The 24,021-nt window shown below is 40.9% G+C and overlaps 3 protein-coding genes and 1 long non-coding RNA gene across 6 annotated transcripts in view; 3 read left to right on the top strand and 1 right to left on the bottom strand.

The window, feature by feature from the left end:
* Positions 1-24,021, top strand: part of LOC113417836 (placenta-specific gene 8 protein-like) — a 49,054-nt gene that overhangs the window by 9,322 nt on the left and 15,711 nt on the right. The window lies entirely within an intron of this gene.
* The window catches only part of LOC148130657 (placenta-specific gene 8 protein-like), a 24,928-nt gene continuing 1,683 nt past the window's right edge, over positions 777-24,021 (top strand). Inside the window, exons 1-4 of one of the 2 annotated variants that reach the window (XM_087962808.1) lie at positions 777-1,136; positions 6,207-6,319; positions 7,568-7,692; positions 9,568-9,947. In XM_087962808.1, the coding sequence (XP_087818934.1) occupies positions 6,208-6,319; positions 7,568-7,692; positions 9,568-9,672 (342 nt within the window). In that variant the 5' untranslated portion in view covers positions 777-1,136; position 6,207 and the 3' untranslated portion in view covers positions 9,673-9,947. Of the gene's footprint in view, positions 1,137-6,164; positions 6,320-7,567; positions 7,693-9,567; positions 9,948-24,021 lie in introns of those variants that run through there. The other variant, XM_087962807.1, reaches the window with a different exon arrangement.
* The window catches only part of LOC148130656 (uncharacterized), a 34,916-nt gene continuing 20,598 nt past the window's right edge, over positions 9,704-24,021 (bottom strand). Inside the window, exons 3-4 of the long non-coding RNA XR_015749161.1 lie at positions 14,553-15,498; positions 9,704-10,850 (exon numbers count right to left, since the gene is read on the bottom strand). This is a non-coding gene — a long non-coding RNA (uncharacterized LOC148130656). The remainder of the gene's footprint in view (positions 10,851-14,552; positions 15,499-24,021) is intronic.
* The window catches only part of LOC113417837 (placenta-specific gene 8 protein-like), a 24,127-nt gene continuing 15,711 nt past the window's right edge, over positions 15,606-24,021 (top strand). For both annotated transcript variants that reach the window (XR_015749160.1, XM_026676421.2), the window contains exons 1-3: positions 15,606-15,763; positions 21,675-21,799; positions 23,185-23,309. Coding sequence is in view for 1 of the 2 variants with exons in the window: in XM_026676421.2 (XP_026532206.1) it covers positions 21,688-21,799; positions 23,185-23,309 (237 nt within the window). In the remaining variant the exon portion in view is untranslated. The remainder of the gene's footprint in view (positions 15,764-21,674; positions 21,800-23,184; positions 23,310-24,021) is intronic.

The following is a 24,021-nucleotide window of genomic DNA, read 5'->3' as shown; positions in this document are numbered from 1 at the left end:
TATAGAGCTGGAAGGGACCTTGGAGGTCTTCTAGTCCAGCCCCTATATTCAAGCAGGGAGATCATATACCATTTCAGACAAGTGACTGTCCAGTTTCTTCTTTAAAAACTTCTAGTGATGAAGCAACCACAACTTCTGAAGGCAAAGCTGTTCCACTGGTTAACTGTCCTCACTGTTAAGAAGTTTCTCCTTAATTCCAGGCTGCTTCTCTCCTTGATTAGTTTCCATCCATTGTTTCTCGTCTTGCCTTTGGTGCTTTGGAAAATAGGTTGACCCCGCTCTTCTTTGTGGCAGCCCCTCAAATACTGGAATGCTGCTATCATGTGACCCCTAATTCTTCTTTTCTCCAGACTAGCCAAACCCAAATCCTCCAACCCCAGAGGTGGCATTCAGCAGGTTCTGACCAGTTCTGGAGAACCAGTAGCAGAAATTTCGAGTAGTTTGGAGAACCGGCAAATCCCACCTCTGACTGGAGATTTTGCAGTATCCTTCCCCTGCCACGCCCACCAAGCCACGCCCACAGAACCGGTAGTAAAAAAAATTGAATCCCACCACTGCTCCAACCGTTCTTCATACGTTTTAGTCTCCAGGCCTTTAATCCTTTTAGCTGCTCTTCTTTTCTTCTTCTGTATCAGCAAATACAGGCCTGTTGCCAAGGGTCTGGATTTTAATCCCATGACCACGAGGATACTCTGACTGTTGTTAGGAGAAGTGGTCATAAATCACTTTTTTCAGCATCACTGCAACTTTGAATGTTGCTAAATCGATGCTTCCAAGTGAAGGACTATCTGTGATTAGAGGTATCAGAAAGGTCAAAAATACTGAGGGATCTAGAATCTGAAACAAAAAAAAATCGGAATTGTTTCTAAAGATGGGACAAGGAATAATCAATTTAAAGATAATGTCTAAGCATTCCCGATCATTACATCTCCCGATTTCTTCTAAACCAAGTTTCGTTTCTCCTCAAACCACCTCTTTTGGATTGTTTTTCCTTAAGTTTGTTTTAAATAAAACCACACCTATCTGGCTGAAAAAAAAATCACTTCCTCATCTGAATAAACTACGGGCAGAGTTTATTGCAGCTCGGCAAAGAGAAGTCAAACGAAGAGGAAGAAGAAGAAGAAAAGGTTTGAAATCTTGCTTTCTTTGAAACCTTTCTGCTTTTGTTTTTTGTATTTATTCTAAACTAATACATTTTTCCAAGTTTTTATCTCCCTGGATCCAATTGGGTTGTTGAAAGACTGTCTTGTGATATTATGCATTATAGTGCAGAATCTGAATCCTCCTTTTTTAAACTTGGGGGAAAAGAAGAGAGATTCCTGAAGTAACACAGATATGAAGATGATCATTTTTGCAGAAAGAAATTAAGAAAGTGACTGGGATAAATTAAGTGTTTAGTTTCAATCCCACCCTCAGTGCCTAAATTTTTGAAATGCTTATTTTTATTTATTGAATATCCGTGCTGCCTATTTAAATATCAAAGGGATCAAAGGGACTCTGTTCCCAGTGTGCTCAGAGCTACCAGAAGGCAAGAGCAGGTAAGACAAAAGGGGCGACTCGGGAGTAAGGCTTGGAGGTGATTGGCCCTCCCATAAGGTATAAAGGAAAGCAAAGTCGTTCGCTCTGTTCGGATTCAACCTTGAAGCTCTGTGGACTTTGTACTTTGGTTGTTATTTTTTACAGTCAATTTAGCACTTTAGTTGCTGGCAGCAATTCAAAGGAGAGAAAGGTGGGTGCTTATCTCGAGAGACTGTTTGGGACTCATTACTGGCTGGGAATGAACATAATTCCCAGCGTTGAAATAAAACAAGAGTTGTTTGGACTAAGCGCGTGCTTAATTACGGTCTCAGGAAGCCTTGGTTAGAACAATTTGTTAAATGATGTTGGCCCCATTTTACGACCTTTCTTGCCACATTTCTTAAGTGAATCAGTATAGGTGTTCAGTTAGTAGCATGATTGTTGAGTGAATCTGCCTTCGCCCTTGTCTTTGCTTCTCAGACAGTTGCAAAAGGATGAGCCCAGGACACTGCAGCTGTTGTAAATGTTTCCCAGTAGAAACTATGGTTCCTAAATGTTTCCCAGTAGAAACTATGGTTAAATCTGTATATATGTCGCAAAACATTTTTGCCAAGTTTACTGACTGGCAGTTTAATTTCGCAACATTTACAGAAGAACTGCAGCAATTCACTTAACAAATATAGGAATTAGCACTACCAATAGAATAATGGAATAGGACAGGACAGGACAGGACAGAATACTGGATAATGGAATAGAATAGTTGAAAGGGACTAAGGAGGTCTTCTATTCTAACTCAGCAAAGGCAATGGGGAGGCCAGATTAACAATTAAGTTACTAATTTAACAACTGCAATAATTTATCAAACAGCTGTGGCAAGAAAGGTCATAAAATGGGGCAAAACTACCTTAAGAAATGTCTCATGTAGCATCATACATTTTGAGTTCAATTGTGGTCATAAGTTGAGGACTACCAGAATAGAATAGAATAGAGTAGAGTAAAGTAGAGTAGACTAGAGTAGAGTAGAGTAGAGTAGAATAGAATAGAATAGAATAGAATAGAATAGAATAGAATAGAATAGAATAGAATAGAATAGAATAGAATAGAATAGAATAGAATAGAAGAAGGGGACATTGGAGGTCTTCTAGTCAACCAGGAAATTAGTTCAGGCAGGAAACTCTGTCCCATTTCAGACAAATGGTTGTCCAATCTCTTCTTTAAAACTTTCAGCATTGGAGCATTGGCAACTTCTGGAGACAAGTGGTTCCACTGCTTCATTTTCTCAACTGTCAGGAAGTTTCTTCTTCGTTCTAGGTTGCTTCTTTCCTTGATTACTTTCCATCCATTTGAGATGAAAACCTAGTTTGTCTATGGCCATGAAGGGTCTGTGCTGCTTGCCCTATAGCTGATAAGACCCTTTGCAGATATGAAATGATGCTCCCCTCCCTTACAGTTGTCCCTGCAAGATTACTTTAAGAGAGCCAAATTTCAACAAACTTGCAGAGAGCTTGGGAAGGATCCCATGGATGAGAATCCTCAAGGGGAAAATAACTCATGAAGCTTGGGAAATTTTGAAAAGTGAGATTATAAAAGCCCAGTCTATAAACTGGGAAAGTGGTAAGAAAGTGACAAGCGTCAGGGAGAAAGCAGAACTACTTATAACTCGCTTTTGGCATTTTTACACAAAGGGAAAAAACAGTCCAACCTATCAAAAACAGTACCGTAAAAAAACAGATTAGGAGCACAAGTATGAAGTACAGTTGCTGGAGTTGGCTATGTCTAGTTTAATGAAAAGAAGGACTAGGAATGAAATGATATAGTGTTCCAATATCTGATGGCTTGCCACAAAATCCTCCAAAGCACCTGAAACGTCCTGAAAACATAATCAATCAAACAAACAAAAAGGAGAATCAAAGATGCTTTTCCAAAAGGCAACTGGACTTTCTTGGGATTTTTTTTCCTTGAAAACATTTCACTTCTCATCCAAGAAGCTTCCTCGGTTGAGAACTGAGGAAGCTTCTTACATTTTTTCCAGGAAAAAAAAAGAAGACCGAGAAAGTTCAGTTGCCTTTTAGAAAAGCACCTTTGGGACAACCATGACCTGGATGATTGAGAATCTCCAGACACAAAACAAGGAAGAAAGCAACTGTATCATACTAGAATACTAGACTGACTATCAGCCATAGTAAGGCAGAACATGGAAGAATATACAGTTTTTAGGGAAATATGAACATGATTCTGCTTGATAGTGAAATGTGTGTATTAATGAAAAATGCCAGATCATCCATCAGTCATTCACCCATATTTCTCAAGCAGGAAACGTCTTGCTTGCAACAAAACCACAGTGGAGTTACGGGAAGCTAGAGGGTTTAGCAAGATTGGTTATTTGTAATAATCCAGCTACTTTAACCCAGCAACAGAGGAGGGGGTAGCTGGAATTCAAAGTAACCAATGAAATGCTGACAAGTTATATTTCTGTGGTTTAGTACTTCTGAAAGGTATAAATGTGGTGTCAAATATATAGGAAGGCGTTCAGATGTTGCCTTGGCTAAATAGCTCTGAACCTTTGTGCAAATAAAACTATTTCTGATTCCAAGGTTTGAGTCTTGTCATTTCCTGCAACAATAGGACAGAACATTGGTCAACTTAATTAGCTTTCAGAGAGTGAGATAAGCCAATAGCTTGCCAACAGTCACCCAGTGTGATATAAATCAAGATGATAGGAGACTCATGAACAAATATAGAGCTTGGTTTATTAAGTGTTTGCAAAGGCCTGCACCCGTTCTCTCTTTGGTAAGGAGTGAGGAGACATTTTTCGCAGGCATGCTTAAGATTTTTATACATTTTCAGAAGCCTGGCCCTGTTACCACCTCCTCATCCTGTTTGCTAATTACTGGGTCGTTTTCCAGTAACTACCACTCCAGTGATGTTATTCATATTTTTACCAATGATTCTGTGGGTGTGTCTTGGTGGGTGTGGCATGGCTTGGTGGGTGTGTCTTGGTGGACATGGCAGGGGAAGGATACTGTAAAATCCCCATTCCTCCTCACCCCGCTAACCTGCTTTCCAGATCTGTTCTCCTGTGCAGGGCAACAAAAGAAGACCCAGCCAACCAGCTGGGACTCGGGAGACAGAGAATAGATGGGGGCGGGGCCAGTCAGAGGTGGGATTTGCAAGTTCTCCGAACTACTCAAAATTTTTGCTACCGGTACTCTGGAACCTGTCAGAACTGGGTGAATACCACCTCTGTACCACTCCCTTTTGGCTTAGCTCACATCCTGTTCGGCATAATATTCATTCTTCTCGGAAGCTTCTACTAATATCAGCATTATTAATTTTAGTACAATAACTGGACAGCGTGACCTGCCAAATATATGACCTGCTACAATTTGCAAAACAATCTTTGTTATTGTAAATACAGAGAATATTATATATCTTACTTAATTTTCAAGTAAAGTGTCATCTGGAGACTAAATATGGCGTTACTATAGCTTTACATTTTTAAAGGAATACTTATCTTACACATCACACCCAGTTTCAAGATCCCAAAGCATAGGGACTACAACTGTGATGGCGAACCTATGCCTCGTGTGCCAGAGGTGGCACTCAGAGCCCTCTCTCTGGACACACAGAGCCATCGCCCCAGCTAAGCTCTGCCACGTATGTGTGCGTGTGCCTCCCACCGGCCTGCTGGTCTTTGGATCTCTGCCACGCATTCACATGCCGCATGCATAGGGTTCTGCATGCATGCGCTGGGTTGAGTGCACATGCGGGGGGCGCGGGGAGTCACTTGTGCATGCATGGGGGTCACAGGGAGGTCACACACTCATAAGTGGAGGCAGGGGTGGGATTCTACCAGTTCACACCTATTCACTAGAACTGGTTAAAATTCTGAGCAGTTCGGAGAACAGGTTGTTAGAAGAAATTACTGGCCTAATCCTGTAAGGAAGGCAGGAAGGAAACATTCTGGTGTTGCTTACAGAAACTGCCTCTCTGTTAACCCTTATTACGTTCTTGGCAGGACTAGACTTCCTGTCTCAGGAACTTCTCTGGAGTTATTTTTCCCCTCCTTTGCTGGTACTTTGCTCGTGTGGAGTGACCATTCAAAGTTACAATGGCACTGAAAAAAGTGACTTATGACCATTTTTTACACTTACGACTGTTGCAGCATCCCCACAGTCACAAGAGGCCATGCGAGGAGATGCATGCCTCAATGTGAGTGATGTTGAGTTGGCCACACCCACCCAGTCACATGACCACCACTTAAGCCACCAACCATGCCCACAGAACCGGTTGTTAAAAAATTTGAATCCCACCCCTGAGTGGCCAGGGTGCCCACGTGTTGCATTTTTAGGATGTGCACATGCTTGCATGCTTTGGGCCCTTGGGGCTGAGAAGGTTAGCCATCACTGGTCTAGAACCAAGGGAGGAAGGACCAATTGGCTGAGTGCAGAGGGAGCCACTCTTTCAAAAAAACAGAGGACAATTAGACATTCAGTTTAGCTGTCCCAAGTTGGGAGAAAGATCCTCACAATACTAATTTGTGTATCAAAAAGACTTCATCCAGAATCCAATCTAGCAACCAGATCCCACTCAGTGGTGTTGGGACTGAGGCCACCTTCCACCAACCCTGTTCATTGATCTCTTCTCTTTTTGGCTCTCTTCTTTCTTTTTCTTAGAAAATTGTCCACAATGAATGTTCAGCCAGTGGTGGTCACTCAGCCACAGGTGGTGGTAATGATGCAGCCCAACAGCAACTCTTGGCAAACGGACTTATGTGACTGCTTTAGCGACTGTGGAGTCTGTAAGTGACTGGACCAATAAATGAAAATGGGGTTCTCTAAGCCTTCTTGGGAAGATTGGGCTGAATATCCTTCCAGACTGGATAGGTTGCAGAAATCAACTGTTTTTTTTTATATAATTTGAGCAATAGATGTTTAATTATTGAACAGCCTATTGGATTGAAATTAGGATGGCAAGAAATAAAAGGAGACAATGTGGCTTCTATAACTATTAAAAGTTGTATATGGACCTTTTTAAAGTTCTACATGAAGGAGATGAGCAGGCTGAGGCCGAGGGTGGGGTCAAACTCACCATCAGTTTGGAGTCGCTATGCTCCCAAAGATCTAAATCAGCCTCCCCCGCCAACGAATTTTGTTGACTCTTATTTAGCGCCAATCTGCCTGTAGATCTGATTCTTGTATAAAGCATGAGGTAAACTCATCGTGCTTTTGAATTTGGTCCTGGTACCTGGTTTCTTGCGCCTGATGCTACACAACTGAAGAATTATGGGGGGAAAAACTGTTAAGAAAACAATTTGGTGTCCTCCCGATGTTTTGAATTGTAATTTTCATAATGAAGGGTCCTTGCTGCTTTCGGAGCTTGGTTGTTTTCTTGCACGTTTCATTGCCCAGGTAAGGAATATCACCAGTGCTAGGACAGCATCCATGCTAGTACTCAAGCTTTACTTACTTGATTAAAGAACCATCTGGAAGAAAACAACCAAGGTCAGAGAGCACCAAGGACACAACAGCTCAAATGTGAGTTATAAATATTCTCTTCCATTGGTAATTGTCAGGCACAATCAACCCATGTGCAAAGAATTCAATTAGCTATTTTATTACTGAAGCCTATAACATAGGAATTTTCTCAGACTGGCAGTCTGCACCTGGGTCAAACTAGATAAGATTAAACAGCATTCAAGGAAGATCAGACTTCACTCATGTACGGATTCCAGACTAGTTCCCTGTTTGATTCCTCTCCCTGGCTCAGCCAGTCTCTTTCCAACAGTAATTTCCTTAATTCTATTTCATAACAGTTGAAAATATCAGCATACAGAGAAGTGGGAAGGGGTGTGCTTTTAATTTAATGTGGTTAGTAAATGTGTTTTTTTCAGCACTCCCCTCTGCTAGCTGATGTTTTAACTAGCATTTTCATTTGCAGTTTTGATGTTGCACAAATGGTATAATTTGCACTTTCTGGGCCATAAATCTTATGCCATTCAACACTGTGCCAAAATCTTTCTACAAGGGCTTTTTCTTCCTCTCTATAGGTCTCTGTGGAATGTTCTGCTTCCTTTGTTTGGGATGCCAAGTTGCTTCAGATATGAATGAATGTTGTTGCTGTGGTGCAAGTGTGGCCATGCGAGCTGTCTACAGGACAAAATACAATATCCCTGTAAGTAGATTACCTTGCCTAGACGAGAGAAACACCAGTTAAACTCTAATTAAAACAAAACAGGAACCCAGAATTTTAAGGAGCACTTGCCAAGGGAAAATTCAACAATTCAATCTAATTATTTAAAATAATTTACAAAGTTATTTTAATTTTGACCATTCACATTTCATTTTGTCCCTCCTTTGTCATCTTTTCTTCAATGATACTATTCCATAATCTATTCAATATCAGTGTAATTCTTGTCACAAGGCAAGTTGTCCTATGGTGAGTTGACCACAATGAGTTGGCCATGGAGAGTTGGATGTGACAAGCTGCCCCAGACCTGCTTAGAAAGGCAGTGCATACACAATCCATAAGTTTGTGGCAAAAGAAAAAAACCTGACCTGGGAAATGAACAGATAATTCTTTCATTTGTTATCTGCAGCAGGCCATAATCTTTCAGAATTATACAGGGGTGGGATTCACCAGTACAGACCGAGTCAGGCGAACTGGTAGTTCCAGCGATGAGTTGGCCCCACCTACCCACCCCTGCGCTAGTCTGCAAAGCGCGTACTCACCGAACCAGTTGTTACACCGATTGAATCCCATCACCGCACTTATAGAAATGAAAATAAAAATGACACTTGTTCCACACCAAATCTACCTGGCCCACAAGGATGTGAAGGCAGAATATGTTACAACTCCCATCCATGAGGGATTGTCATCTGTGGGACCATTAAAAAAAACCTCTCTTCCTGTTGCTTTTCTGAAAACAAGGTTTTGTCAGTGGGCCCGAGGACCAGAAATAGAAATGATCATGTGGTTAACTTGATTGTGTTGTTGCTGCCATTTTTAAAAAATACGTTTTCATAATGTCATGGATTTCTGTTGTTAAGTGGGGCATTTGTTAAGTGAGTTTTGCCCAATGTTACAACCTTTCTTGCCATAAGTGGTTAAATGAATCACTGCAGTTGTTAAGTTAGTAACATAGTTTTTAAGTGAAGTTGGCTTCCCCACTGACTTTGCTTGTCAGAAGGTCACACAAAAGGGGATCATATGATTCCAGAACACAGCAACCGTCCTAAATATGAGCCAGTTGCCAAGCATCTCAATTTTGATCACAAGAAACATGGGGATATTGCAAAGGTCGCAATTGTGAAAAACCAACATAAGTCACCCTTTTCAGTGCCAATTGTAACTCTGAACCAGAGGTGATATTTAGCAGGTTCTGACCAGTTCTGCAGAACGGGTAGCAGAAATTTTGACTAGTTTGGAGAACCAGCAAATACCATCTCTCTCTGGAGATTTTACAGTATCCTTCCCCTGCCACCCACACAGTGTCATCTTTGGAAAACATATTGAAACCAGATGCTACCACACTGCCACATTTTAAGACTGGGAAAGTGGGTGGGTGGAATCTCTTGGGAGTATATAGTTAGACAAAATAACCTTCTTTTTGTAGTTCGTCATGCTATTGTGCACATATGTAGGGGAAGTCTTAAGTTGGGACGGATGGTGATTGGGGCATGTGATGTGATGATGGGTGTAGGGGTTGGATTTGTAGTTTTTTATTATTGCAAGGAAGCACAGAATTTTCAGATTCGGGATTCCCCCAGTTGTGCCAGTTACTATCTAAACAAAAATAACTTTTGAGAGGAGGTGTCTGTCTCGGAGTTATTGGTTGGAGTGGAGGTTTGTTGGAACGCTGACAACCAGTAGTAAAAAAAAATGAACACCACCACTGCTCTGAATGGTCACTAAACGAACTGTTGTAAATCAAGGACTGCCTTTATTTTGTCATCCAACATACAGTTAGCTTTTCATGATTCCACATCTCTACATCATGATTTGATTGAAAAGGTTATGGATTAATTTGGTTTCTTTTCTTTTCAACAGGGATCCATCTGTGAGGATACCTGCATTGTGAGGTTTTGCCCCCTTCTTTCTCTCTGCCAAATCCAGAGAGATATCAACAAAAGGAAACAAATGGGGATATTCTAGAAGACTTCATCCTAAACTCCTTTACATTTGCCCTTTTTTCATTAGAATTCTGAGAAGTAAGATGCAGTAGAGTAGTTTGTAGGAAGTACCATTATTTAGAGGCACCCTTGCTTTATAGTTCTAGGCATATTCTTAACCCAGAAATTACATTTTAGCAATGATTCAGAGCTCACAATCCAATCACACAAAAACTTGCTCTTCTTTGTCCTGTCCTTGTCTTTGCTTGTTCTTCCCATTTCTTTTAAAATGGAAAGCAAAACATTTTGGTTGCTGCTGTTATTAAACAATTAAATTTTTTTTTTAAAAAAACCTACTAGATCTTTGAAGATTTATCAGTGGATCTACCATTCTGCCTTTCCTGTTTCAAGGCGACCGGTGATTTTGGTTTGCAGCTACTTTTACAATACAGACAATACAAATGTAAGGCATCCAGAAAGTATCCATGATATCAATCACTCCGAGACATTTTCTCTCCAATTGATTTATTTAGAAACAGATCTGGCATGTCAAAGGCAATTTCCCAAAGTGAAATTTTTTCTCGCGTTACATAGAATCCACCTTCTCTCCTCCCACTTCTACACTTCATAAATCACGAGGACCAATTAACTGCCACTGGAATTTCTTAATATGACATACAGAATAACCTTGAACTTTTCAACTCCTCCAACTCTCTTTTAAAAAAAAAATGTGGCAGCTGAATTTCAAAGCTGAATTTCAAATATGCTGGACAATTTTCCCTCCCATCAGACAGAAGTCCAAGGTGTTCAGAACTTACTGAGCCAGCCACTCAAGTACAATCCTTACATGAGTACATTAGACCGATTACAATATAAATGATATAAGAAAGAAAACATTACAATGAATTTCTCCTTACAATGAATTTTCAATTACAATGAATTTCCACCCTCCCTCCGTAATCTTTCTAGCTGTCTCCTGGGGATTGAAAAGAGCCTTTTAGTCTTTTACTGGTCCATCTCAGGGTCCTGTCCTTCATGTCTCTAGGTGGCATAGGCTTGGCCTAGTGGTGGTATGGGTGGCCAGTCAGGCTTGGGAAGGTCTGCCCCACTCTGGTTTGCAGTGATGACTTCCAGTGGAGGCTGGATCCAAACCCAATTACTGGCTCCAATGGGTGGAATGTCTCCTCTAGGTGGCAGCATCTGCTTCCACATGTTGCAGGGCTGAAAGACAAAGAACAAGGTCCCCTCCCCAGTTTGTTGGCAATTCTTACCAGGAAAGGCTCTGTTTGCAGGATTAGAGATTGGGGGTGAGGAGGGAGTAGATAGCTTGCAGACATGGTTTGAGAAGAAGAAGAATGCATCAGTACTGCAGTTACTAAACAGATAAATTAATTTCAACAAACGGACACAGAACAGATGAGAAAGGAAAAAACTGGATTCACATGCTTCAGGAAAAGGATGAACAGGTAAAATCATTTAAACACACAGTAAATGCAAGGATGAAACTTTTCTTGTAAATGAACTTAAAACGTTCGTTAATAACCTTGGGTTTTTCTTAAAAGCACAGAGAGGAAAGAAAATTGAACTCTGTTCCTCATCCAGTCTAGTTGGCCAGACCAGACTGGGAGAAGACATTTTCTCTCAGAGTTTTTAACTCTTAACAATTTAAAATTCATATCTGAAGGGATCAGAGACACTTAACAATTGTAAGAGTTACCTCAAGGATACACAAAGACTTAGACACCCACCCATCCACACACCCACACACACACAAGGACACAGAGAGGAAAACAAAACTCTGAGTTTACACACACACACACACTGATCATTCCCACAATAAATCTCTCAGTTAAATTGGGGAAGGCACAAATCTTAAGGAACAAACCACATGATTGCATAGAAGACAGAGATGCAGAAAGAAAGAAAAAAATCCCATGTGATCCTGTTTATATATTGCCCTTTTCTTTCATTTTTTTTTTTTTAAAGTACCTTTATTTAGACACATTGGTCTTCCTCATCAAAGCCCATTCTCTACATATACATTTTGCTTTTTTTTTCTTCATCCCAGCTAGGGTCGGCATCTGCCGCTCATCCCAAGCCTCCAACAACTCTCCCAGGGGGGGTTCCACTAAGGACCCTCGAACTACCGCTTCCCATGTTTCCCCTTCTGATGTGGGCTTCTCACACTTTGGCTTAGTCGGGTCAACAGGCTATCAGTTTGCAGACAGAAAAAGGTGTCTAGGGGAGATTTTGGTTCCCTATTCAAAGTATGCGCACTCCCCTCAGAGGGAACTCTCAGGCCACGGTTTTTGGACTGGGGGCAAAACAATCTGTGAGAACTTACCATCCCCAAGAAAGACAGTCCGGGAGGACTTGCTGCCCCCAATAGACAAATACTGGCGCTCCTTCCTCAGGCCTAGGTTTTTGGATTTGGAAGAGCTCAAATCCGGGAGGACTTGCTGCTCTTTGCAGGCAAGTTCTGGCGCTCCTACTACTTCACAACTTTCTAATTACCTAAAATCCTGAGGTTTGCTCTTGGGATACACTGGACAAAAAGCAACATAAGTTCTCTTCCCTCCTTTCAATCATAACCCGCTTGGCTTTTCTCTCTTATTGGTCCCACACTCCTTGCTTTTCCTGTCCTGATGGTCATGGCTAGAGGCCAAACAAAGAAATGAGATCCAGCTGCTGTCCAAGGGTGAAGCCACTCTCACACACACACTCTTCCTCCTTCTCTAACAAAAGGTCCTGTGCTCTGAAAATGCTAAACATAACTTTTTTTTTTGAAAATGCAAATAAGTCAGGAGATGAGAAAGGAACTTTATACTACCAAAATGAGGATAAAAATAATAATTCGAGATTGTTATGAAAACCTGTATGACCAAGAAAAAGTTTCAGAAGAGAAAATTAAACAATATTTGGTAAAAGCGGAATTACCTAAAGTACCAGAAAAGGTAAAAACTATGTTAAATGGACGAATATCAATGATGGAATTATCAGAAGTGATCAGGAGACAAAAGAATAATAAAACACCAGGGCCAGATGGGCTGCAGGGAGAATTTTACAAATGTTTACAAGATACCTTAGGCCCATCAATGTTGGAAGTCCATAATAAAGTATTGAACTGATGCAAAGGTACCAAATTCGTGGATGAAAGCAAATATTACTTTGATTCCAAAAGAAGATTCAGATTTAATGCAGATAAAAAACTATAGGCTCATAACTTTATTGAACACTGACTATAAAATATATGGTTCAATAATGGCAGAGAGTAAAAAAGTTTCTAAATGAATTGATATATTCAGATCAAAATGGCTTTTTGCCTAAGAGACAGATTAAAACAATATGAGAATAATTTTAACTACAAAGGCACTATCGTAAATGGAAATAGGATCATAAATGGAAATAGGACAGAGAATTTTAATATAAAAAGGCACAAGAAAAGGATGTCCACTATCTCCTTTACTATTCATATTGACATTGGAAATGCTAAATAGAAATATTAGACAAGACATAAAAATTAAAGCTATGGAAATAAAAAGGGAACAATATAAATTATAGGCATTTGTAGAAGATTTGCTTTTTATCTTGGAAGACCCACAAGAAAATGGACTCAAGATAATTAGGAAAATAAAAGAATAAGGTGAAATTGCAGGACTGAAAATAAATAAAGAAAAAAAATCAAAATAATTGTTTACAGACATACAGAAAAAGAACTAACAAGGAAAATAGGTATATAGATAATCAAGAAAGTTGTTATAAATTGGCGCAACCAATTAAAACAAATTTGGTTAAGTGGAAAAATCTACAACTACTGTGTTTCTCCAACAATACGGCCTCCCCCAATAGGAAGTCCCAGCATGTTTTATAGGCATAAAATGAAATTAAGTCCCTCCCCCCAAATTAAGGCCTATTTTAAAACATGCAAAATGGGGGGAAGGGCGGGGGGCTTGCCGTTAAGAGTGCCCTGTGGGCAGCCATGCCTCGCCACCAACCTCCCTACTGTCGCCAAGTACTTTTGCTGCACACCCAGGTATGGTGCTGCCTGCGTTGACCTCGGCGTTGGTGGGGCACTTCGTATCGGGAGACCTTCCGCCAACGTTGCTTTCCCTTCTCCCCGTGCTGCCGCCGCGGCATTTGGCACAGCATGGCCTCCCTGTCCGCAGACGGGTGGGCGCTATCACTGCCCCAGGCGGCCTCTCCTGCTGGCCCCTTCGGTGTTGGGCTGCAGGGACTTGGGAAGCCAAGCTCGGGTTGGTCCGGCTCTTTTGCTTGGCAGGCAAGCGCGCACCCGCTGCTCGCTTTTCTGGCTCTGCCCAGCCCGCCCGGCTCCGACTCTGCCTCTCGGCCTAGGCGTCTTTTCGGGGCTCAAAAAAAAAAAAAAAAAGACCCGGCCTTATTATATGAGAAACACGGTAGTTTGTGCCTAAGGCAGGACTAGAATTCACAGTCCCCTGGTTTCTAGCATGTTGCCAGAACATTACATAGTTCTAAATGATTCTGTGTAGGAAAAGTTTAAAGTGTTGTTAACTGAACTCTTTTCACTTATCTATTGTAATGGATTTTACAATGTGTTTTAGTTTTTCTAGTTTTTTGTTTCATCGTTTTTAAGTTTTTTTTTCCTTCAAGGCAAACAACATTATGCCAAGTTCAAAAAGACTTGAGAAATAGCAAGCTAAATGATCTAAGGTTAGAAAAAGCAAAAAGTAGATAAATCTTGTCTATACCATTACAGGATCCTTCCTTCCACCCTGAATCTACCTTCATTTATATCCTGGCTTCTGTTCTTTAAACTTTAGTCTCTCTGAGGGTCTCATCAATTCCTCCCAACCCTCCTTTTCCTTTTCACACATTAATTCTACTTTCATTTGGTCATTCTGCAATTTGATTCACATTCTTTCTCTCCCAATTTTTTTTTCATACCTTTAAACCGGTTTCTTGGCAACAACTGTGTTGACTGGTCCCTGCAGTCCTTCTTCTCAGCAAGATTTCCAAACTGGTTTGCCATTACAAGTAGACCTCAACTTGCCACCAAATTTGGGACCGCAATTTCTCTTGCTAAGCAAGGCAGTTTTCAAGGAAATCATGGTTGATTTTTGCCAAGGTTGTTAAGTGAATCAGCCCAGTTGTTAAAGTGAATCAGGCTGTCATTAAGTAAATCTGCTTCCCCCATTGACTTTGCTTGTTGAAAGCCAGCTAAGATGGTCGCAAATGATGATCAAATGATCAGTATAGAGCTGGAAGGGACCTTGGAGGTCTTCTAGTCCAGCCCCTATATTCAAGCAGGGAGATCATATACCATTTCAGACAAGTGACTGTCCAGTTTCTTCTTTAAAAACTTCTAGTGATGAAGCAACCACAACTTCTGAAGGCAAAGCTGTTCCACTGGTTAATTGTCCTCACTGTTAAGACGTTTTCCTTAATTCCAGGTTGCTTCTCTCCTTGATTAATTTCCATCCATTGTTTCTTGTCCTGCCTTCTGGTGCTCTGGGGAATACCTTGACTTCCTCTTCTTTGTGGTAGCTCCTGAGTTATTGGAACATCATTTCACCCCTGGTCCTTCTTTTCATTAAACGAGACATACCCACTTCCAGCAACCATTCTTCATAATGTTTTAGCCTTCAGGCCTTTAATCCTTTTAGCAGCTCTTCTTTTCTTCTTCTGTATCAGGAAATACAGGCCTGTTGCCAAGAGTCTGGATTCTGATCACATGACCAGGAGGATACGACTGTTGTTGTGGGAAGTGGTCATAAATCACTTTTTTCAGCATCCCTGCAACTTTGAATCAATTTTAAATTTTAAATCAATGCTTCTAAGTGAAGGACTAACTGTGATTAGAGGTACTGGAATGGTCAGAAGCATTTAGAATCTGAAACAGAAAAAAGTATCAGAATTGTTGATTTGTTTTAAGTTTCGTTTCTCCTCCCACCACCTCTTTTAGTTTCTTTTTCCTAGAGTTTATTTAAAAAAAAAAAAGAGCACGCCCACCTGGTCACTTCCTTTGAAAAAAACTATCGAGGAAAAAAGGGTAATTCCCTTTAGTTTTAAAACACAAAAGCAGGAAGGCGCTCACGGGCAGAGTTTATTGCATCTCTGCAACGAAAAACCAAACGAGGAAGAAAGAAGAAGAAAAGGTTTGAAATCTTGCTTTCTTTGAAATCTTTCTGCCTTTTGTTTTTTATATTTATTCTAAACTAATAGTTTTCCGAATTTTTATCTCCCTGGATCCAATTGGCGTGTTGAAAGACCCGTCTTGCACAATCTGAATCCTCACTTTTTTTAAACTTGGGGGGAAGGAATAAGAATGGATTCCTAAAGTATATAAAGATAATCCTTTTTGCAGAAGAAAGCTTAAGAAGTGACTAGGATAAATTAAGTGTCCAGTTTCAAATCCGCCCCCTTTGCATCTCCCTAGTGCCTAAGTTTTTGAAATGCTTATTTTTATTTATTGAATATCCGTGCTGCCTATTTAAACATCTATACTGTATTTAAAGGGGAGAAACAAGAATGGAATAGAATGGCAATAGCAATAAAGGGGAATGTTACATTGCAAAGAATGTGAGTCCTCATTTTTTAAATTTGGGGGGGAAATAATGGATTCCTAAAGTAACACAAATATAAAGATGATCATTTTTGCAGAAGGAAGCTAAGAAGTGACTAGGAAAAAATATTTCATTCCTAATTCCCATCCTTACATCTTCCCAGTGCCCAAGTTTTTAAAATGCTTATTTTTATTTATTGAATATCCGTGCTGCCTATTTAAATATCCATACTGTATTTTAAGGGGAGAAACAATGGAATGGCAATAGGAATAGGAATAATTAGAATAGAAATAATTAGAATAGAATAGAAATAAAGGAAAAGTGTAGTGTTGGAAGAATTATCCTTCTGGGTTCAGTTTCAAGTGGGGAAAAAGACACTGGAAACATGGAGGCTGTTTGGAAAGATGGTTTAATGGTGGACAGGACCACATGGCTTGGAGCTCCAAAGTGAAAAGGATGATCACATGCTTCAAGATAGGGAAGGAAGTTGCTGATATGCTAAGAGTGCCTGGGTTTTATACCCTCTGTTGGGATTTGAATTTGAGCTTGTATTCTGATTGGTTGTCAGACTCCCATGGGGCCATGCAGGGGCAACTCTGTAGGCTGTCCTGAGTCTCAGGCTTGGTTGAGCCTGGCACACAATATTTCCTCTAAAAAGAGTAGAAACTCAGAAGCAGAAACTTCAGAAGTTGTAAATGCTCCGACACTGGAAGTTTTTAAGAAGAAATTGGACAACCATTTGTCTGAAATGGGATAGGGTTTATTGTCTGAGCAGGGGGTTGGACTAGAAGACCTCCATGGTCCCTTTCATCTATTCTATTCTATTCTATTCTATTCTATATTCTGTTCTTATTCCTATTCTACCCTACCCTATTCTATTGGTAATCCTTGATCTATGACCACAATTGAGCCCAAAATTTATGTTGCTAAATGAGACATTTGTTAAGTGAGTTTTGCCCCATTTTACGACCTTTCTTGCCACATTTCTTAAGTGAATCAGTACAGTTGTTAAGTTAGTAACACGATTGTTAAGTGAATCTGCCTTCGCCATTGGCTTTGCTTCTCAGAAAGTTGCAAAAGGATTAGCCCAGGACACTGCAGTTAAATCTGTATATACTGTATGTTGCAAAATGAAAGTATTTTTGCCAAGTTTACTTACTGGCGGTTTTATTTCGCAACATCTGTGTGCGAACTGCAGTGATTCACTTAACAAATATGGCAATTAGTACTGCCAATAGAATAATAGGATAGGATAGGACAGGACAGAACAGAATGGTTGAAAGGGACTAGGGGGGTCTTTTAGTCCAACTTGGCTCAGGCAGGAAACACTATCCCAGTGATGGCTAACCTTCAAGTTTGGTTTGGTTTGGATTCCAGGACATTCCATTATAAAACTGAACTGTGGAGAAATTTATGAACATATTACCCTCGGACTGTTTAAAATAAATAAACTGATTAACTTTGCGACAAAAAGATCCCTGGACGTTGGATTTATAACTTGAAATGTGAAGTTTGGCTTATTGTTGGACAATTGGGGCAAGAAAAGGAATAAATAAGAATAAAGATGAGTGGAATTTCTTCTTCATTCTAGATTGTTTCTTTCCTTGATTAGTTTCCATCCATTCAAGAAGAAAACCTGGTTTGTCTATGGCCATGAAGGCTATGTGCTGCTTACAATATGTGACAATCCTAGACCAGGCCAAATCCAAAAATACCCGGGAATTTCTAGATGCCTGGCACTCTGACATATCTGCCATCAATAGACACAAATTAACAACATCTATAGCAGAGGTGGTATTCAGCAGGTTCTGACCAGTTCTGGAGAACCGGCAGCAGAAATTTTGAGTAGTTCGGAGAACCGGCAAATACCACCTCTGACTGGCCCCACCCCCATCTATTCTCTGCCTCCCAAGTCCCAGCTGATTGGCTGGGTCTTCTTTGGTTGCCCTGCACAGGAGAACGGAGCTGGAAAGCAGGTTAGTGGGTGTGGGGAGGGAATGGGATTTTGCAGTAACTTTCTCCCAGGAGTGGGGAGGGAATGGGGATTTTGCAGTATCCTTCCCCTGCCACGCCTACAGAACTGGTAGTACAAAATTTTGAATCCCACCACTGATTTATCGACTATGCAAAAGAGGCCATCAGCCAGCCCAAAACAGAACAAAAAGACTCCAGCATCTCTCCACAAGCAATTAGCACCCAGATCAGCGTAGATTAACTCCAAGGTTAACATCAAACCAACATGGGAAAACAAACACATCAGGACCCACCCACCTGGGCTCTTACCTGATCTTTATTTCCTGATTTTTCAACTTCAGCTGCTGAACAAAAAAACAAGAAAAGAGGGCTGTTTCAAAGGCTGCTTCTCTGCAGGCAGGGTGCTGATGACGATTTACAGGCGTGCAGCCTGCAGAGAAGCATGTCCTGTTGTATCCCACAACATCACCTGTTGTATCCCACAACATCATCTGTCTCCAATCTACAACACAGTCATTTCAACAGTTCCAAGAAGGCACCACAAACAGCACTCTTTACTAGCATTGATGATGTTATCTAGTTTGGGTAATGAAATGTCTGCATGAAAACAAACAAGCTCAGAGAGCACCAAGGATCCCAGAATAGAATAGAATAGAATAGAATAGAATAGAAGAAAAGGACGTTGGAGGTGTTGGAAATAACTCAAAGCCAACAAAAAAAACTTGGATCATTGAAAGCAAAGAGGATTTATTAAAAAGAAATAACAAGACAGTTTGCAAAGCATCGGTGGTCTTTAGGACCTTAACAAGCAGGTTCTAAATCAAAAGCCACACCTTCAGAACCTCAAAACATACTTTATATACAGTTTCATCTGGTCACCCAAGTTCCCTCCTTCTTGAGACTCATTCCCTCTCAAGTTCAAGCTAATTGGATTTGCCCTCAGGTGTTGCAGCTAATTTTAGGATGTCTCTAGGGAGAATTATCTCCTTCCGTTGTGTTTTCATCTGTACCCCTCCATATCTCTAGCTTTGGCTGCCCACGAGGCATCTTTCCTTAGCGTTAAGGAATGTAGCATCCCTTCATCAGGGCCTCTTTCTAAGCTCATCATATACTACCATTTTTCCAAAGAGAGTATAACAAACCCCACCAAACATAATAACAATATAAAAGGCATATTCATAAGATACAAATATAAAAAGGCTTAACAATGGAGCATGTCAAAAGTATAAAAGCAAAGCATGTATATACAGGGAGATATATTTCATTTGATAACAGATTAATAGAATTGGAAGGGACCCCGCAAGGTCATCCAGTCCAACCCCCCATTTGTAAAACCTTTAAGCATCTTATATACTATTTTATTTTATTTTACTTATTTCTAACAGAGGTCTTCTAGTCAACCCTCCTGTTCAGGCAGGAAACTCTATCCCATTTCAGACAAATGGTTGTCCAATCTCTTCTTTAAAACTTTCAGCGTTGGAGCATTGGCAACTTCTGGAGACAAGTGGTTCCACTGCTTCATTTTCTCAACTGTCAGGAAATTTCTTCTTTGTTCTAGGTTGCTTCTTTCCTTGATTACTTTCCATCCATTTGAGATGAAAACCTAGTTTGTCTATGGCCATGAAGGGTCTGTGCTGCCTGCCCTATAAAGACACGCTGCAGGTATTAAATGATCCTCCTCCCCCCCCTTACAGTTGTCCCTGCAAGATTACTTTAAGAGAGCCAAATTTCAACAAACTTGCAGAGAGCTTGGGAAGGATCCCATGGATGAGAATCCTCAAGGGGAAAATAACTCATGAAGCTTGGGAAATTTTGAAAAGTGAGATTATAAAAGCCCAGTCTATAAACTGGGAAAGTGGTAAGAAAGTGACAAGCGTCAGGGAGAAAGCAGAACTACTTATAACTTGCTTTTGGCATCTTTACACAAAGGGAAAAAACAGTCCAACCTATCAAAAACAGTACCGTAAAAAACAGATTAGGAGCACAAGTTAAAATAGGCAAGGAAATGGTGAGCACCTGTCCACCCTAGATGAGTTTAAATCACCGGGACCAGATGGATTACACACCCGGGTTCTGAAGGAGCTGGCAGACGTGATCTCAGAACCATTGAACTATACCGAAGATCCTGGAGCACCAGGGAACTACCAGAGCACTGGAAAAGAGCTGATATAGTTCCCACCTTCCAAAAAAAAAAAAAAAAAAATAGAAGGGGAGGGAAATAGATCCTGGAAACTACAGACCTATCAGCCTGACCTCAATTCTTGGAAATATTCTGAAAAAGATATCAAGTAATCAATCGGTGAACAGATTAGAGGCGAACAAAGTTATAACCAAAAGCCAACGTGTGTTTGTCAAAAACAGATCGTGCCAGACAAATCTTACTGCATTCTTTGACAAAATGACAAAGTTAGTGGATCAGAGAAGTTTCAAGTTTACAAATTTCAGGGACGAGAACCAAGGGAGGAAAAAGCAATTGGCTGAGTGCAGCGGGAGCCACTCTTTCAAAACGACAGAGGACAATTGGACATTCAGTATGGCTCTGTCCCAGGTTGAGAGTTTAAGATTCTCGCAATACTAATTTGTGTATCAGAAAGACTTCATCCAGAATCGAATCTAGCAACCTGTCTTGCCCCTGGTGGAGACTGACTCTGAGGGAGAGGAGGAACAGCCAACAGGGAGTGTGGCTCCGGAGGTTGTGGAGGAGGCTGGGGAAGGGCAGAAGCCGCCTGGGCAGTCAGAGGAGGACCCAGGCCCATCCCCTATCCATCCTAGGGCACGCAGGGAGGAGAGGATAAGGGAGAGACGTGATCTACTCAGGAGCAGAGGGCCTTGATCCTCTTCATGGGCTGCAGCGGTGACAACTGAATGTACAGACCTGCAAAGCATGGAAATAACTCTAGTTTATGGTTCCTCTCTGAGTTTGGCGTCCTTCCCAATGTGTGTTTTCTGTGGACATCCTCCAGCCCTTATCTTGCCTGGTTTGTGTTGCTTTTTCCCTTGTAACTGTTTGCGTGGGAGTTTTTTGGCTTCCCGTCAAGAATATTCAGAGCTTGGAAGCAAAGTGAAGGAATAAAAGGGGCTTCACCTGTTTTCTGTGACTGTTAGTTTTGTATCCCACCCTGGGTCATCACACAGCCAGATTCCACTCTGTGGCGTTGGGACTGACATCACCTACCAAGCCTGTTCATTAATCTCTTCTCTTTTTACTATTTGCTATTTACAAAGTCTCCACTAATATTACTATTAATCTTCTCATCACTCCTTATCACCCATCTCCTCCCACTTGTGACTGTATCCTTATGATTTATATTGACTGTTTCCTAGTATGATTTGATTGCTTATTGTATCCTATGACTATTATTAAGTGTTGTACCTTAGGATTCTTGATGAATGTTTTTTTCTTTTATGTACACTTGAGAGTACATTGCACCAAGACAAATTCCTTGTGTGTCTAATTACACTTGGCCAATAAAGAAATTCATTCATCCATCCATTCATTCATTCAGAGTCTCTTCTTTCTTTTTCTTAGAATATTGTCCACAATGGATTATCAGCCAATGGTTGTCACTCAGCCACAGGTGGTGGTAGCAATCCAGTCCAACAGGACCTATTGGCAAACGGACTTATGTGACTGCTGTAGCGACTGTGGAGTCTGTAAGTGACCGGGCCAATTACTGAAAGTGGGGTTCTCAAAGCCTTCTTGGGAAGATTGGGCTGAATATCCTTCCAGACTGGATAGGCTGCAGAAATCAATTGGGATTTTTTTAATTTGAGGAATAAATGTTTAATTATTGAACAGCCTATTGGATTGGAATTAGGATGGCAAGATATAAAAGGAGACAATGTGGCTTCTATACTATTAAAAGTTGTATATGGACCTTTTAAAAGTTCTACATGAAGGAGATGAGCATGCTGAGCCCGAGGGTGGGGTCAAACAAACCATCAGCTTGGAGTCCCTATGCTCCCACAGAAGATCTAAATCCAGCCCCTCCCCCAATGATTTCTGTTGACACTTAGCGCCAATCTGCCTTGACCATTAGTAGATCTGATTCTTGTATAAAGCAGGAGGTAAACTCTATTCTGGCACCTGGTTTCTTGTGCCTGATGCTACACAACTGAAGAATTATGGGAGGAAAAACTGTTAAGAAAACAATCTTGTGTCCTCCCGATGTTTTGAATTGTAATTTTCATAATGAAGGGCCCTTGCTGCTTTCGGAGCTTGGTTGTTTTCTTGCACGTTTCATTACCCAGGTAAGGAATATCACCAGTGCTAGGACAACATCCATGCTAGTACTCAAGCTTTACTTACTTGATTAAACAGACATGATATTATTCCGATTAAAATCGGAATTCCGATTTTTTGGCGGACGGGCGGCAGCGCGAGCTGAGCCCGGGGGGGGCGGGCGGGCGGCGCGGGCGGTGGGGGTTCTCTTTTTGCCGGCCCCAATTTTTTTTTCAGAGGGGAATATTATGCCTGTTAAAGAACCATCTGGAAGAAAATAACCAAGCTCAGAGAACACCAAGGACACAACAGCTCAAATGTGAGTTATAAATATCCTCTTCCATTGGTAATTGTCAGGCACAATCAACCCATGTGCAAAGAAGTCAATTAGCTACTTTATTACTCAAGCCTATAACATAGGAATCTTCTCAGATTGGCAGTCTGCACCTGGATCAGATTAGATAAGGATAAACAGCATTCAAGGAAGATCAGACTTCACTCATGTACGGATTCCAGACTAGTTCCTTGTTTGATTCCTCTCCCTGGCTCAGCCAGTCTCTTTCCAACAGTAATTCCCTTAATTCTTTCATAACAGTTGAGAATATCAGCATACAGAGAAGTGGGAAGGGGTGTGCTTTTAATTTAATGTGGTTTGTAAATGAGTTTTTTCAGCCCTCCCCTCTGCTAGCTGATGTTTTAACTAGCATTTTCACTTGCAGTTTTGATGTTGCACTAATTGCACTTTGTGGGCCATAAATCTTATGTCACTCAACACTGTACCAACATCTTTCTACAAGGGCTTTTTCTTCCTCTATAGGTCTCTGTGGAATGTTCTGCTTCCCTTGTTTGGCAGGCCAGGTTGCTTCAGATATGAATGAATGTTGTTGCTGTGGTGCAACTGTGGCCATGCGAGCTGTCTACAGGACAAAATACAATATCCCTGTAAGTAGATTACCTTGCCTAGACGAGAGAAACTTCAGTTAAACTCTGATTAAAGCAAAAAACAAAACCCCAAACCCAGAATTTTAAGAAGCACTCGTGAAATTGCAGAGAAATATCAGCTCAGAAACGGGCTGGGGCAACACGCCATAACCAACTTGCTGCAGGATAACTTGTCATGGACAACTCCCCATGGGACAACTCGCCAAGGGAAAATTCAACAATTCAATCTAATTATTTAAAATAATTTACAAAGTTATTTTAATTTTGATCATTCACATTTCATTTTGTCCCTCCTTTGTCATCTTTTCTTCAATGATACTATTCCATCATCTATTCAATATCAGTGTAATTCTTGTCGCAGGGGAAGTTGTCCTATGGCGAGTTGACCACAATGAGTTGGCCATGGAGAGTTGGATGTGACAAGCTGCCCCAGACCTGCTTAGAAAGGCAGTGCATACACAATCCATAAGTTTGTGGCAAAAGAAAAAAAACCTGACCTGGGAAATGAAGAGATAATTCTTTCATTTGTTATCTGCAGCAGGCCATAATCTTTCAGAATTATACAGGCGTGGGCTTCAGCTGGTAGTTCCGGCGATGAGTTGGTCCCGCCTACCCACCCCTGCGCTAGTCTGCAAAGCATGTACTCACCGAACCAGTTGTTACACCGATTGAATCCCATCACCGCACTTATAGAAATAAAAATAAAAATGAC

This window comes from Notechis scutatus, chromosome 4, assembly GCF_049901735.1.
Source record: "Notechis scutatus isolate UNSWTSFEM ecotype Mainland chromosome 4, rNotScu1.2, whole genome shotgun sequence".
NCBI lineage: Eukaryota > Metazoa > Chordata > Lepidosauria > Squamata > Elapidae > Notechis > Notechis scutatus.
The sequence above is the reverse complement of the archived record's forward strand: the minus strand, read 5'-3'. Positions and strand labels throughout refer to the sequence as shown.